The sequence below is a fragment of the Mauremys reevesii genome, linkage group 13 (genome assembly GCF_016161935.1).
Source record: "Mauremys reevesii isolate NIE-2019 linkage group 13, ASM1616193v1, whole genome shotgun sequence".
Lineage (NCBI taxonomy): Eukaryota > Metazoa > Chordata > Testudines > Geoemydidae > Mauremys > Mauremys reevesii.
Genome location: NC_052635.1, coordinates 16,558,607 through 16,576,171, shown reverse-complemented (window position 1 = coordinate 16,576,171; position 17,565 = coordinate 16,558,607). Strand labels below are relative to the sequence as shown.

General features: G+C 42.1%; 1 protein-coding gene across 1 annotated transcript; it reads right to left on the bottom strand.

The window, feature by feature from the left end:
• Positions 1-8,909: 8,909 nt before the first annotated feature.
• Positions 8,910-9,842, bottom strand: LOC120381037 (olfactory receptor 5A1-like). The gene has a single exon (XM_039499063.1). It carries the CDS (start codon positions 9,840-9,842, stop codon positions 8,910-8,912), a length of 933 nt encoding a protein of 310 aa, XP_039354997.1.
• Between the last annotated feature and the right edge of the window lie 7,723 nt (positions 9,843-17,565).

Sequence of the window (17,565 nt, the reverse complement as noted above, 5' to 3'; positions counted from 1 at the left end):
TCTCCTCCAGGGCCCCATCCGACAGGGCAGGTGTCCAGACCAGATGCTTTGAAAAATCCCACTTGGACGCCAAATATCTGGAAACAACTGATCTTAAACTGTTTCTGAAAATGAACCAATAAGAGGCTTGTGCTGGTGTCCTGTGTTCTGGGGCACAGGTCAGAGGATTTCCTTTGGCTTTTCTCTCCCTTTGACTGAAGCCTGGAGATGAAATACACTCTATGAAAAGAAAGTTAATTATTCAATTTTCTAACAGAGTTCCATGCTGACATTGCAACCCTGTATTTTTATAATGCAGGCATCTTATTTCTTTAGTGGTGTGTGTGTGTGTATCTATACACACTACACAGAATAGATACCCAGTGTTCCAGCTGAGTCCATTTCACCTGCACCATCTCACTGAGCACAATCTCCCCTCATTGTCTGGGCTTTGAGTAGTCACAAGTTCAAGTCTCCCACCAGCACAGTAGAATCCACCTGTGGCATCTTATATGGGCCGTAAAAACAATGGAGTCACAGGTTTTCAGAGGTCTCCCCATCTCCACTTTGTCCCAGGATTGTGACTGTGTAAGAGCATGACTTGAAGACCAATGAAGCTAAGGGAAACATGACCTGGGACTACATTAGGCTTTGTTCAGGCCCTACCCAGTACATGTTATATCTATTTTAACCCAAGAAAATTGATTGGTTAGCATGGCCCAAACATGAATTTCCTACAAGTTTCCTCAGGGCCTCCTGGACTTCTTTGTTTCTCAGGCTGTAGATGAGGCGATTGACCAGGGGAGTCAGGACAGTGTAGACGACAAACAGAACTTTCTTGAAGTCACTCAGGAGGTCGGTGGTTGGGAACATATAGACAGTCAGCAGAGTTCTAAAAAAATGCTCACCACAATGAGGTGGGAGGAGAAGGTGGAAAAGGCCTTTGGCCTCCTGGTGGTGGATGGGATTCTCAGGATGGTGGCAATGATGCAGATGTAGGATATCAAAGTAAGAAGGAATGGAACCATTGAGAAAATGAAGCTGAGGGCAACATTCACCATTTTTGTCTGCTGAGGATCATTGCGGGAGAGTTTTACAAGGGGGATAAAATGACACACAAAAAAAGGTCAATACCATTGGGGCCACATAATGTTAACTGAGATATCGATAACATTGTTATGCTATTATCTAGGAAGCCAGCTATCCAACAGCCAACCACGAGCTTCAGGTAAGATCTGTGACTCATATGGGTTGCATAGTGCAGTGGATGGCATATGGCTAAATACCAATCATAAGACATCACCGATAAGAGAAGCCATTCTGTAGCAACCAGAGAACCAACAAAATAAAATTGTGTGACACTCCCATTGAATGAAATAGTCCTGTCCCCAGTCAGGGGACCGACCGGCATCCTGGGCAGGTCTCCAAGCAGGACAAGTTCCCTAGGAAGAAGTACATGGGGATGTGAAGGTACCGATCAGCCACAACTAGCACCGTGATGAGGACGTTCCTGGCCACAGTCCCAATGTAGATAACTAGGAACAGCAGGAAGAGAGGAAGCTGCAGTTCTGGGAGATCCCCAAATATCAGGAAGATTAATTCTGTGATGGGCGTTTGGTTTCCCTGTTCTGGGTTCACCATGGGTTCTGTCTATGCGAAACAAAAGAACTCTGCCACATAAATGAAGAATATTTACTCAATAAAACGTCAGCACTGTTTTAATTGTCCCCCTCTGCTGTCTATTGGAACAATGGGTGAGTGTAGAATGGAGGCCAGGGGAGGGGAAATACCATCTCATGATCCCTGGGGCAGATTTCATATCTGAGCAGACTGCAGGTTCAACAAAACATTAATCTTTCTGGAAACTCATGTAGTAACTGGACAGATGGCACTAAGCACTCAAATATTGAGGTGATGGGGCTTAGGTACAACAGTACATACACATATTAGTTCAAAGAGTCACATGTTTCACTACCTGGTCTGTCAAAGCAGAACAATGTCCTTTATAGATTGGAGATCCATGGGTGAAATGGGCCAGGATTTGATATTTTAGAGGAAGCTGCAACAGAGAAACAAAGCAAACAACTAATGCTGAGATTTACAGTGTGTGGGCAGCCAATGGCATAAGAACATAAGAACGGCCGTACCGGGTCAGACCAAAGGTCCATCTAGCCCAGTATCTGTCTACCGACACTGGCCAATGCCAGGTGCCCCTGAGGGAGTGAACCTAACAGGCAATGATCAAGTGATCTCTCTCCTGCCATCCATCTCCATCCTCTGACAAACAGAGGCTAGGGGCACCATTCCTTACCCATCTGGCTAATAGACATTTATGGACTTAACCACCATGAATTTATCCAGTTCTCTTTTAAAAGCTGTTATAGTCCTAGCCTTCACAACTCCTCAGGTAAGGAGTTCCACAAGTTGACTGTGCGCTGCGTGAAGAAGAACTTCCTTTTATTTGTTTTAAACTTGCTGCCTATTAATTTCATTTGGTGACCCCTAGTTCTTGTATTATGGGAATAAGTGAATAACTTTTCCTTATCCACTTTCTCCACATAACTCATGATTTTATATACCTCTATCATATCCCCCCTTAGTCTCCTCTTTTCCAAGCTGAAGAGTCCTAGCCTCATATGGGACTCTCTCCAAACCCCTAATCATTTTAGTTGCCCTTTTCTGAACCTTTTCCAGTGCCAGAATATCTTTTTTGAGGTGAGGAGACCACATCTGTACACAGAATTCGATATGTGGGTGTACCATAGATTTATACAAGGGCAATAATATATTCCCAGTCTTATTCTCTATCCCCTTTTTAATGATTCCTAACATCCTGTTTGCTTTTTTGACCGCCTCTGCACGCTGCGTGGACATCTTCAGAGAACTATCCACGATGACTCCAAGATCTTTTTTCTGACTCGTTGTAGCTAAATTCGCCCCCATCATATTGTATGTATAGTTGGAGTTATTTCTTCCAATGTGCATTACTTTACATTTATCCACATTAAATTTCATTTGCCATTTTGTTGCCCAATCACTTAGTTTTGTGAGATCTTTTTGAAGTTCTTCACAATCTGCTTTGGTCTTAACTATCTTGAGCAGTTTAGTATCATCTGCAAACTTTGCCACCTCACTGTTTACCCCTTTCTCCAGATCACTTACGAATACATTGAATAGGATTGGTCCTAGGACTCACCCTTGGGGAGCACCACTAGTTACCCCTCTCCATTCTGAGAATTTACCGTTAATTCCTACCCTTTGTTCTCTGTCTTTTAACCAGTTCTCAATCCGTGAAAGGACCTTCCCATTTATCCTATGACAGCTTAATTTACGTAAGAACCTTTGGTGAGGGACCTTGTCAAAAGCTTTCTGGAAATCTAAGTACACTATGTCCACTGGATCCTCCTTGTCCACATGTTTGTTGACCCCTTCAAAGAACTCTAATAGATTAGTAAGACACGATTTCCCTTTACAGAAACCATGTTGACTATTGCTCAACAGTTTGTTTTTCTATGTGTCTGACAATTTTATTCTTAACTATTGTTTCGACTAATTTGTCCAGCACTGACATTAGATTTACCGGTCTGTAATTGCCGGGATCACCTCTACAGCCCTTTTTAAATTTTGGCGTTACAGTAGCTAACTTCCAGTCATTGGGTACCGAAGCCGATTTAAAGGACAGGTTACAAACCTTAGTTAATAGTTCTGCAACTTCACATTTGAGTTCTTTCAGAACTCTTGGGTGAATGCCATCTGGTCCTGGTGACTTGTTAATGTTGAGTTTATCAATTAATTCCAAAACCTTCTCTAGTGACATTTCAATCTGTGACAATTCCTCAGATTTGTCACCTACAAAAGCCAGCTCAGGTTTGGGAATCTCCCTAACATCCTCAGCCGTGAAGACTGAAGCAAAGAAGTTTCTCTGCAATGACTTTATCGTCTTTAAGCGCTCCTTTTGTATTTCGATCATCAAGGTGCCCCACTGGTTGTTTATCAGGCTTCCTGCTTCTGATGTACTTAAAAAACATTTTGTTATTACCTTTGGAGTTTTTGTCTAGCCGTTCTTCAAACTCCTCATTGGCTTTTCTTATTACACTCTTGCACTTAATTTGGCAGTGTTTATGCTCCTTTCTATTTGCCTCATTAGGATCTGACTTCCACTTTTTAAAGGAAGTCTTTTTATCTCTCACTGCTTCTTTTACATGGTTGTTAAGCCACGGTGGCTCTTTTTTGGTTCTTTTACTGTGTTTCTTAATTTGGGGTATACATTGAAGTTGGGCCTCTATTATGGTGTGTTTAAACAGAGCCCATGCAGCTTGCAGGGATTTCACTTTAGTCACTGTACCTTTTAACTTCTGTTTTAACTTCTGTTTAACTAACCCCCTCATTTTTGCATAGTTCCCCCTTTTGAAATTAAATGCCACAGTGTTGGGCTGTTGAGATGTTCTTCCCACCACAGGGATGTTGAGTGCTATTGTATTATGGTCACTATTTCCAAGCGGTCCTGCAATAGTTACCTCTTGGACCAGCTCCTGTGCTCCACTCAGGATTAAATCTAGAGTTGCCTCTCCCCTTGTGGGTTCCCATACCAGCTGCTACATGAAGCAGTCATTTAAAGTATCAAGAAATGAAGTGAATTGCAGTGGAAATGGGCCACCTAACTGTATTAGAGCCATTTGAAAGTTTTTATCATCAACCAAATGCCTCTCCTTCCCTAGGACAATTTGTCATTGTCCTGCAGTTGGACAGTCTACATATAGAGATGTGATCTTTAAAATCCAAAACCAAAAAAATTCCTGCTAGAAAATACCACATTAGCTGAAAATTGATCCTCACTTGAAAGAAAAAATTCTGTATAAAATTTGAAATTTGTAAGAAATGTGCAATTTTCATTTTATGAGAGTGGTGTAGAACCCAAATTTCCATTTCATCGGCATGATTTCAAAAGTTGGATTTCATTCCAATTTTACTTTTTAAAAATGTATTTATCTATTTTTAAATTCATTTCTAGGATATTTTTGTATTTTATATTACAGCGTGTTTTAGAATTATTTATGGCTATCGGGAAGTTTAGACTGGAAATTAGACGAAGGTTTCTAACCATCAGAGGAGTGAAGTTCTGGAACAGCCTTCGAAGGGGAGTAGTGGGGGCAAAAGACATATCTGGCTTCAAGACTAAGCTTGGTATGTTTATGGAGGGGATGGTATGACGGGATAGCCTAATTTTGGCAATTAATTCATCTTTGATTACTAGCGGTAAATATGCCCAATGGCTTGTGATGGGATGTTAGACGGGGTGGGATCTGAGTTACTACAGAGAATTATTTCGTATAAATTGCAGCAAGAGCACTATAGATCGGACATTAGGAAAAACTTCCTAACTGCCAATGTGGTTAAGCACTGGAAAAAATTGCTTCACAAGATTGTGGAATCTCTGTCATTGGAGGTTTTTGAGAACAGGTCAGACAAACATTTATCAGGGATGGTCTCGTAATGACGTAGTCCTTACTGGACTAGATGACCAGGTGTGGTCCCTTCCAGTCCTATTCTTCTATGATTCTGTTAATGTAAAAGACATTTTCCTTGGATTATCAGAGTTTGTTTCAAAGCCAGGAACGTACGGACATATTTTCACACAGGTCTCCACACAGGTCTCCACACAGATTTTGCCCCAGGATAACTATTTTGGTTAGTGGTATGAACGTTTTATGGAAATAGTTATACCGCTACAACCTCTCATGCGGACACAGTTTACCAATAGATCACTTATTCCCTTTCCTATGTGGGAATGAACAATTCCGCCAGTAGCACTGTCATGTCAGTATCATTGAATCTACTCGGTGTAGCTGAGTGGACACAGCACCCCCTGCAGGATTCAGGGCAGCCCAAAACACAGCCCCTCACTTCAGTTTCATTTTTTCATTCCCCATATGATGGAAGAATTTCCCTGGTATCAGGGTTTTTCCCTGCAGGAGCTTCTCTCACTGTCTGAAGTCTCACTTCAGCCTAGGGTGACCAGATGTCCTGATAAAATCGAGACTGTCCAGATATTTAGTTGTTTGTCCCATGTCCCGACCGATGTATGGCCAGAACTACATTTGTCCTGATATTTTGGCTTGGGGCTGGAGAAGTACAGTGGTGAGGCTCACCTGTGGTCCTGGAGGTGCTTATTTGGGGCAGCTCCCAGGAAATGGTGGGCAGCAGGACCCTGCATCCCCTAGGCACAGGGGTGGCCAGGGAGGGTCTCTGTTTGCTGCACATACATCAAGCTCTGGCTCCATCACTGCCAATGGGAGCTGCAGGTGCGGACAGGCACAGACCCCCACACAGGTTCCCCTGACCCTCGGGCACTGCATGCTACTCATGCCCCCAAGTAAGTCCCACCCCCACAGCTTCCAGCCACTGGCAGCTGGAGCCAGTGCTTGTGGCGGACACAGCACGTGGAGTGGAGACCCCGCTGGCTGCCGCTGACCTTAGGAGCCAGAGGAACCTGCCAGGTGCTTCCTAGTGGGTGGGAACTGTCCCCCAGGTAAGTGACATGGCTGCGGCTGGGGCCCTGAACCCACAGTTTATGGGGTGGGAGCCAGTGGCTTTTCTGTGTCGGTGGTGAGAGTGTGTGGGGGGGAAGGTGTGGCTCTGGTGCCATTTTCAACTTGATCTGACCAACAGGGAGGAATTGGTTGTGAATCTGAAGGAGGAAGGCAATTCTGGGAGAAAGTGCTAGTGAAATGACAGATTTCATGAGTGTAAAGAAAAGAAGGAGTTCTGCCATTTCATATCGGAATTCCTTCAGGACTCTTGTATGAATGCCACCAGGTCCTCATGACTTATTACTGTTTAATTTATCAATTTGCTCCATAACCTCCTCTATTGACACCTCAGTCTGGGATCGTTCCTCTGATTTGTCACCTAAGATGCGGGGATCTTGCTCCAGCCTCTGCAGTTAAGACTACTGCAAGGATTTTATTTAGCTTCTTGGCAACCGCTGTGTCTTCATTGAGTGCTCCGTTAGCACCTTCATTGTTCAATGGCCCCGCTGATTGTTTATCAGATTTCCTGTTTCTGATGTAATTATATTGAATAATTTTCTGTCCTCTGCAATTTTTGCCACTTTACCGTTCACCTTTTTTCTAGGTCTTTGATGAATATGTTCAATAGCACAGGACCCAGTACAGATCCTTGGGGGACTCCACTATTTACCTCTTTGCATGATGAACACTGACTATTTATTCATATCCTCTCTTTCCTATCCTTTAATAAGTTATTGACCCATGGCAGAACCTTCCTGCTTATCCCCTGACTCCTTAGTTTGCTGTAGTGCCTTTGGTGAGGGAACTTGTCAAAGGCTTTCTGAAAGTTTGAGTATGTTATATCCCTTGGATCATTCTTGTCCACATGCTTGTTGACTCCCTGAAAGAATTCTAATAGATTGGTGAGGCATGATTTACCTTTACAAGAGCTGTGATGACTCTTTCCCAACATACTGTTCTTATCTATGTCTCTAATAACTGTATTTTTTACTATAGTTTCAACCAATTTGTATGATCCACAAGTTTGGCTTACCAGTCTGTAATTGCCAGGATTGCCTCTGGAGGCTTTTTTTGACAATAGGTATTACATTAGTTACCCTCCAGTCACCTGTACAGAGGCTTACTTAACCTACTTAACATATCAAAGTTAGTAGTTCTGCAATTTCATGAGTTCCTTCAGAATTCTTGGATAAATAAAATCTGGTCCTGGTGCCTTATTACTGCTAAATTTATCAGTTTGTTCCAAAACCTCCTCTATCAACACCTCAGTGTGGTCCAGTTTCTCTGAGTTGTGACCTAAGCTGTGAGGCTCTCTCTCTCATTCTCTACAGTGAAGACCATTGCAAAGAATTCATGTAGCTTGACCACAACAGCAATGTCTTGCTCGAGTGCTCATTTAGCACCTTGATCGTCCAGGGAGCCCTCTGATTGTTTGTCTGATTTCATGTTTCTCATGTATTTTTATTTTCTATAAGTTTTTGTGTCATTCGCTAATTGTCAATCAGTTAGTCCCTGAATGGCCTAGACAAACATCTGAGAGAGACAGAATGCTCAGTGCCACCTCCGAGTCCTGGCTCACCCCATCAAATAGCCCTTCTCCAGCCATGGCCATCCCTGAAGTTTCAGAGGAAGAAGTGAAAAAAAAGAAGCCCTCCTGGAATATGTTGATGTGGGGGGGATCCCCTTTCTGACCTGTGCTGATGTCTTGCTGAAACCTGAAGCATGACTGCTGGGAACAAAAGACAAACAATCAGAAGCATGCCCCTGTACTGCTGAGCCCTGCCCCCCAGCATCACAAGAAATGCCATCCTACAGCCACACTCATAAATGTATCCATCTCCCTCATAAAAGTGATTAAGTTGTGTGTCCCTACAGATGTTATTGGAAGATTTTTTCAAGAAACTCAAACCCTCTGATGGTGAGAAACCTTCTAATTTCCATTTGAATTTGTTCATATCCAGTTATGCCCATTTGTTTTTATATGAACAAGGAGACAGAATTAGGAGGAGGAGCTCCCACATAACTTTTACCCATTGGTTAGGGTAGTCACCTGGGGTGGGGAAGATCTCCACTTCATGTGTCTGATGAGCAGAAATGATTTAAACAGGGATCTGTCACCTCCCCGTGCATGCCCCCACCACTGGAATAAGGGATATCTCTCTCAATTTCTCCCGTTTAAGTCCCTGTGTGTCTAGTACACCCCCGACCCCCACTCCCACCCACCCATTGGTTCCAAAGAAGCTCTGATGATAAGGCCATTTAACTTCAATCGATCTACACTGATTTATACCAGTCAAGGATTTGACCCAAAGTGTCGGTCAGCTACTTGAGCGGAGAATGTCCCAAACACTAGTTACCCACAAATCTATGCTCTCTGATTACAAAAAAAGAACATATCTGCTACTTGGAAAACCAGAATTTCCCTAATATTTTCCCTACAGCTGTTTTCACCTCCTTGTTTTTCAGGCTGTAGATGATGGGGTTTAACATAGGGGTCAAGATGCTGTATTGGACGGAGACCATTTCATCCAGAAGCACAGAGGAGACTGAGCTGGGCTTTGTGTACTGGAAAAAACCTGTCACATACAATAAGCCAACCACAATCAGGTGGGAGCTGCAGGTGGAGAAGGTTTTTCGCCTGCCCTCCACAGAGGGTATTCTCAGGATGGTGGCAATAACATGAATGTAGGAGATCAGGGTGAAGAGGAAGGAGCTTGATCCAAATATCACAGCGGAAGTGAGAAGCACCACTTGATTGGTGAGAGTCTCAGTGCAGGACAGTTGTAATAGACGAGGGAGCTCACAGTTGAAATGGCGGATTTGATTGGGCCCACAGAAATGCAACCTGAGGGCAAAAATGGTGTTAAGCAGAGCATAGAAGAATCCGATGGTCCATGCACCACTCACCAGATGAACACAGATCCCTTTCCTCATTATCTCCATGTAATGCAATGGGTCACAGATGGCAGCATAGCGGTCATATGCCATGGCTGAGAGAATGAAAAGTTCTGCAGAACCTGAGAGGATGATGAAGAACATCTGGGAAAGGCAGCCATTGACAGAAATAGTTTTGTGCTCTGCTAGGAAGTTCATCAGCATTTTAGGCACCGTGACTGAGGAATAGCAGATATCAGTGAAGGATAAATGGAAGAGGAAGAAGTACATGGGGGTGTGAAGGTGAGAATCAGCTCTTATCACTACCATGATCAGTATGTTCCCAAGCAGAGTAACCAGGTAAATAACTAAAAACACCAGGAAGAGGAAAATCTGCATCTGTTGGTCACTGGAAAGTCCCAGGAGAATAAATTCAGTCACTGTGGTTTGATTTTCCATTGATATTTATTCAAGAAAACTGTGACCTGTAAGAACACAAATAAACAAACAAATAAATAAACAAAAGCCATGAAATTAACAATTTCATAAAATTGAATTGAAATGGCTTGTGCAGATAATCTGATCAATAGGATGAATGTAACACGAGCCCTATTCCAGTATATAAATCATTATTTTTTTAAATTGACAAAATGTATAGAAAGAGATAGCAATATGCTAGTTGGAATTTGTGTGTTTTAGATTGACAATGATTTAGGCACCTACCTCTACTTTAAGTACTCAAATCCTCAATCAGGTCCAAAAGTAAGGAGCTATTGGAGAAAGGGAACTGGATACTGGGTCTCCTAGATTTGGGGTGAGGGCCTCAAACACTGGACTATTAAATTATCCACTCTTTTCCTGTTTCTCTATGGCCTGATGACTTTTTAATCTATCCCTCTAACATATAGAGAGATACAGCTTTTTCCCTCCAGCTGGGGATCTGGCCGCTTTACTCCAATGGAGCTAAGGCTGATTCACACTCACGAGGGATCTGGCCAATTCTATAAGAAGTACTTCTTTGTCTGTTATCTGTAGTAATTTTTTTGAGTACTAAGTATCTATAGTATCTTCATGAATTCATCATCATCATCAACCCCTTGAGACTTTGAAATAGTGGTTTGGGACCCAGCCTGGTATAGGTTGACAACCCAACCAAATACAGAGGATACAGACAAATTGATAAATATTATTAATGACATAGGGAGGGCTTGAGAAGAGTTTACAACATAATCCAAGAGCAAATTAGATTAAAAATGTGTGAGAATTTTTTTTAAAAAGTACAATAGAGGAATACTTAGAAAAATCAAAGAAAAAATAGATGAGGTGCTGTAATTAAGAGAACTGAAAAGTGGAAGGCCCATGGGATGCATGAACTCTGGCTGTAATGCCTTACTTTTCTAAGGAAGCTTGTTTGCTTTCCAATTACCCTGCACTTAAATGTGTGTCTTCCCCTAGCCATATCTCAATCTCTTCAGGTCACTAGCTGGGCTTGAACCCTCGGTGTACAGCACTGCGAATTTGCACCTCCACATCCTGAGCTAAAGGAGGATTTCTAAAAGAACTAGCCCACCAAATTCAAGCTACAACAGAAAAAAACCCACAAGAGCTTGTCTAGCATTCAAGCCCAGGCTCTTTCAGACCTTAAGCAAGGTTCACATTCCTAGGCCAACAAGGCACCTACTACTGCACATCCTCCCCGACTGCTTATTTGAACAGTTTAACAAATGTTTGAAGGCTGGATTCCTGAGATAGATAGTGACAGCGGCAACTCTGCTCAAACCAAAAAAGAGGCTGCAGTGATCCCATGAATTACAGACTAACCATATGTTTTTCAACTATATAGAAATTTCTATCAACAATTCTGGCAAAGAAGATGTGGGTGGAGAGTGCCAGCTCACAATTGAATGCTGCCTCCTGAGCAAAAAGGCAGGACAGTAAACCTGAAAGGTACAAGGGAACACCTCAAGCTGAACAGGAGGATCACAGAAGATACAAAACAAAGAAATAAAAGAATTAGCGATTGAGTGGGTAGGCTACCGGAGAGCATACAACAGCGTTCCACAATCATGGATCACAGAGACACTGAAAATGCCTAAAGTTCATTCAAAGATCATTTTCTTTCTACAGCAATTTATGTTAAACTGGAATACTCAATTCTATCAGAAAGGGACTCTTATTGATGAGATCCAAATTAAAAAAGTAATCTTTGAAGGGTATCTTTGACGTCTCGGGGAAGGAGAACATCCAACTGGAGCAGAAGGAAATAATCCCATAGTGGGGACCCTCCTTGCAGATGATGTTGTGGTATCCTCTCACACTAAGGATACTTCTCTGGGGGAGGGAACCTCAGTTATTAGGAAGAGATAGGTATTAGTAATGGGCGATTCGGTCATTAGAAACATAGATAGCTGGGTTTGCAGTGATGGGGAGAACCGCGTAGTGACTTGCCTGCCTGGTGCGAAGGTTGCAGATCTCTCAAGACATCTAGATAGGCTTATGTGTAATGCTGGGGAGGAGCCGGTGGTTGTGGTACATGTAGGTACCAATGACATAGGGAAGGATAGGAGAGAGGTCCTGGAGGCCAAATTTAGGCTGCTAGGTAAGAGGTTGAAGTCCAGGACCTTCATGGTAGAATTCTCTGAAATGCTTCCACATGCAGGGCCAGTTACACAGGCAGAACTGCCGGGTCTCAATGTGTGGCTGAGATGATGGTGTAGGAAGGAGGGGTTTAGATTTATTAGGAACTGGGGAAATGTTGGGGAAAGGGAGAGCTTATACAGGAAGGATCATAGAATCATAGAATCATAGAACTTAAGATCAGAAGGGACCATTACGATCATCTAGTCTGACCTCCTGCAAGATGCAGGCCACAAAAGCTGACCCACCCACTCCTGAAATAATTCTCTCCCTTGACTCAGCTGTTGAAGTCCCCAAATCCTGATTTAAAGACTTCAAGTAGCAGATAATCCTCCAGCAAGCGACCCCTGCCCCATGCTGTGGAAGAAGGCGAAAAACCTCCAGGGCCATTGCCAATCTACCCTGGAGGAAAATTCCTTCCCGATCCCAAATATGGCGATCAGCTGAACCCCGAGCATGTGGGCAAGACTCTCCAGCCAGACACTCAGGAAAAAGACTTTCAATATCCCAACATTGACCCTCGGTACTAATTACCAGTGGTCGCACGTTATTGACCTATTGACTAAATCACGTTATCCTATCAAACCATTCCCTCCATAAATTTATCAAGCTTAATCTTAAAGCCAGAGAGGTCCTTCGCCCCCACTGTTTCCCTCGGTAGGCTGTTCCAGAATTTCACTCCCCTGATGGTTAGAAACCTTCGTCTAATTTCAAGCCTAAACTTCCCGACTGCCAATTTATATCCATTTGTTCTCGCGTCCACATTAGTACTGAGCTGAAATAATTCCTCTCCCTCCCTGGTATTTATCCCTCTGATATATTTAAAGAGAGCAATCATATCTCTTCTCAACCTTCTTTTGGTTAAGGAAAACAAACCGAGCTCCTCAAGTCTCCTTTCATACGACAGGCTTTCCATTCCTCGGATCATTCTAGTGGCCCTTCTTTGTACCCATTCCAGTTTGGATTCATCCTTCTTAAACATGGGAGACCAAAACTGCACACAATACTCCAAATGAGGTCTCATCAACGCCTTGTATAACGGGACTAGCACCTCCTTATCTCTACTAGAAATACCTCGCCTAATGCATCCCAAGACCGCATTAGCTTTTTTAATGGCCACATCACATTGCCGACTCATAGTCATCCTGCAATCAACCAGGACTCCGAGGTCCTTCTCCTCTTCCGTTACTTCCAACTGGTGCATCCCCAGCTTATAACTAAAATTCCTGTTAGTCATCCCTAAATGCATAACCTTACACTTCTCACTATTGAATTTCATCCTATTACTATTACTAATACTCCAGATGGGCTCCACCTAAACCAAAATGGAATCAGATTGCTGGCACTTAAAATTAAAAAGGCCATAGAGCAGTTTTTAAACTAAAGGCTGGGGGAAAGCCAACAGGTGAGGAGGAGTATGTGGTTCAGACAGAGACATGCCTTAGGGGAGGATCTATTAATGGAAATTCTCTGTGTCCTAGTAAGGAGGAGAGGATGGAAGGTAGGATCTGATGAGAAACAGTCAAATGAAAAAAAGTCCCATTCAATTACATCATGTACTGGGAGACAGCTAAAAAGTGACAAGTTTTTAAAGTGCTTATACCAATGCTAGAATTCTAAATAATAACATGGGTGAGCTAGAGTGTCTCATATTAAATGAGGATATTGATATAATAGGCATGACAGAAACTTGGTGGAATGAGGAAAATCAATGGGACACAGTAATACCAGAATACAAAATATATCAGAAGGACAGAACAGGTCGTGCTGGTGGAGGAGTGGCACTATATGTGAAAGAAAGCATAGGCTCAAATGAAGTAAAAATCTTAAATGAACTAAACTGTACCATAGAATCTCTATGGAAAGTAATTCCATGCTCGAGTAATAAGAATATAGCAGTAGGGAGATACTACCGACCACCTGACAAGGATGGTGATAGCGACTGTGAAATGCTTAGGGAGATTATAGAGGCTATTAAAAAATCAATAATACCGAGGGATTTCAACTCTCCCCATATTGACTGGGTACATGTCACCTCAGGGCGGGATGCAGAGATAGTTTCTTTACACCTTAAATGACTAGTCCTGGAACCCACAAGATGAGAGGCAATTCTTGATTAGTCATTAGTGGAGCACAGGATCTAGTCCAAGAGGTGAAAATACCTGGTCTGCTTGGTAATAGTGACCATAATATAATTAAATTTAACATCCCTGTGGCCGGGAACCAAAAAAGTGCCACCGTGGCTAAACAACAAAGTATAAGAAGCAGTGAGAGGCAAAAAGGCACCTTTAAAAAGTGGAAGTTAAATCCTATTGAGGGAATGAGAAAGGAGCATAAACTCTGGCAAATGAAGTGTAAAATTATAATTAGGAAAACCAAAAAAGAATTTGAAGAACAGCTAGCCAAAGAATCAGAAATTAATAGCAAAAAAAATGTTAAATACATCAGAAGCAGGAAGCCTGCTAAACAAACAGTGAGGCCACTGGACGATCAAGATGCTAAAGGAGCACTCAAGGACAATAAGGCCATTGCGGAGAAACTAAATGAATTCTTTTCATTGGTCTTCATGGTTGAGGATGTGAGGGAGGTTCCCAAACCTGAGCCATTCATAGTAGTAAGTCACCAGGACCAGATGGTATTCACCCAAGAGTTCTGAAGGAACTCAAATGTGAAATTGCAGAACTACTAACTGTAATCTGTAACCTATTATTTAAATCAGCTTCTGTACCAAATGACTGGAGGATAATTAATGACATACCAATTGTTAAAAACGACTCCAGAGGTGACCCTGGCAATTACAGGCCGGTAAGCCTCACTTCAGTACTAGGCAAACTGGTTGAAACTATAGTAAAGAACAAAATTGTCAGACACATAGATGAACATAATTTGTCGGGGAAGAGTCAACATGGTTTTTGTAAAGGGAAATCATGCCTCACCAATCTACTCAAATTCTTTGAAGGGTTCAACAAGTATGTGGACAAGGGGGATCCAGTGGATATAGTGTATTTAGATTTTCAGAAAGCCTTTGACGAGGTCCCTCACCAAAGGCTCTTAAACAAAGTAAGCTGTCATGGGATAAGAGGGAAGATTGGTAGCTGGCTCTCATGGATTGGTAACTGGGTAAAAGATAGGAAACAAAGAAAAGGAATAAATGGTCAGTTTTCAGAATGGAGAGAGGTAAATAGTGGTGTCTGGAATAGGGGTAAACAGTGAGGTGGCAAAATGTGCAGATGATACAAAACTACTCAAGGTAGTTAAGTCCCAGGCATACCATGAAGAGGTACAAAAGAATCTCTCAAAACTGGGTGACCTTGCAACAAAATGGCAGATGAAATTCCTATGTTGATAAATGCAAAGTAATGCACCTTCGAAAACATAATCCTGACTATACACATAAAATGTTGGGGTCTAAATTAGCTGTTACCACTCAAGAAAGAGATCTTGGAGTCACTGTGGATAGTTCTCTGAAAACATTCACTCAATGTGCAGCAGCAGTCAAAAAAGAAACTAGAAAGTTGGGAATCATTAAGAAAGGGACAGATAATAAGACAGAAAATATCATTTTGCCTCTATATAAATCCATGGTCTGCCCACATCTTGAATACTGCATGCAGATGTGATCACCCCATATCAAAAAAGATTGGAAAAGGTTCAGAAAAGGGCAACAAAAATGATTAGGGGTATGGATTGGCTTCTGTATGAGGAGAGATTAATATGACTGGCACTTTTCAGCTTGGAAAAGTGATGACGAAGAGGGGATATGATTGACATCTATAAAATCGTGACTGGTGTGGAGAAAGTAAATAAGGCAGTGTTAATTACTCCTTCTCCTAACACAGGAAATGAAATTAATAGGCAGCAGGTTTAAAGCAAACAAAAGGAAGTATTTTTTTCACACAACGCAGTCAGCCTGTAGAACTCCTTGCCAGAGGATGTTGTGAAGGCCAAGACAGTAACAGGGTTCAAAGAAGAACTAGATAAGTTCATGGAGGATAGGTCCATCAATGGCTATTAGCCAGGATGAGCAGGGATGGTGTCCCTAGCCTCTGTTTGCCAGAAGCTGGGAATGGGTGACAAGGCATAGATCACTTGATGATTACCTGTTCTTTTCATTCCCACTGGGGCACCTGGCATTAGCCACTGTCGGAAGACAGGATACTGAGCTGGTTGGACCTTTGGTCTGACCCAATATGGCCATTCTTATGTTCTTATTAATTAGCGCCAGTGCCGTTTGTGGTATCTATGCTGCCGTAGACATGAAAGCTCTGTGAGATAAATTGTGGTCATCATATCAGCAAAGAGCAACAACCAGTTAACCATTTGTTAGACATGGATGGACTAAAAGGAGATACAGAGATGGATGACATGTAACAAAGTTTGGTGAAGATATAAAACTCTGGAGTGGCTTGGTTAACTGTGTGTTGGCATCTGTATTAGATGGACAGACTGGTACAATCAGATGGCATACAAGTTAATGAAGGGACTCTCAAGATATCTCTCAGCATGATCCTTACAAATACCTCGGAATTAAGGAACTGTCAGAGCTATAACATAACAAAGTCAAAGAATAAGTTAAAGAAGAACATTAGATCAATAGCAACTATTCTAAGGACAAAATTCCAGGCTAAGAATTTGATCCAAGCCACTAGTATGAGGGTGGTGCCTGTAGTACGCTACATTGCTGGGGTGACCAAGTGGAATCACGGGGAAAAGTAAAAATTTAGCCTCTAACAAGATAGCCGCTGGTAATGCAGGGTATTGAATATCAAGCAAGATATGGACAGGGCATGTGATGGTGGAAAAAGTCTATCTGTGGAAGGAGAAAGTGATAATGAAGAATACAACATCAAAATATATGAAAAGTCAGACAGAGTAAAAAATCATCTGGTGGAGATAACAATCAATGACTGAGAGTGTATTCCAGCCCCCAAAACAGCGAAAGAAAGTAGAAAGAAATCCCCACAGAAAGACACCACAATTTTCAACAGAAATGAATGCACGAACAGTGGTGGTGAGAGATCAAACCTATTAGTGAGAGAACATTAACAGTCTCATGGCTTCTAGAAGGATATTTGAGCAGAGAGAAAGAGATACTCATTATGAGTGCATAAGAGAAGTCCTTAAGGCTTAATTATATAGAAGTAAGACTGACCAACAAAAACTGCCCCCTGAATTGCAGAATGCATTCAGAAAAGAAAGACAGTTGAGCCTTGCTGAGAGAGACACAGGAGGCCATCAAGTTCCTGAATTGGAATCTCTGTTGAAGTATGGATTTAAACAAACTGTGCATTATTACCACCACCAAGTCAAAAGTGCTCTAGAGAACAAAGAGTCTAAGATTTTTTGGGATCTGGCAATTGTCACAGACTGAGTGGTGTAGAAAAACAGGCCAAGCATGTTAACTGATATCTCCATACCAGCAGACACCATTATAAGAAGAATCAAGAACAGATACTAAAGTATGAAGAACACTTCCACAAAGTAGAACGATTATTGAAAACTAGAACAAAGAGTATCCCAGCAATTACTGGAATACTTAAAGTGA

Excerpts from the sequence above, each read along its gene's own strand:
- LOC120381037 (XM_039499063.1), bottom strand. The coding sequence starts at position 9,842 with ATGGAAAATCAAACCACAGTGACTGAATTTATTCTCCTGGGACTTTCC.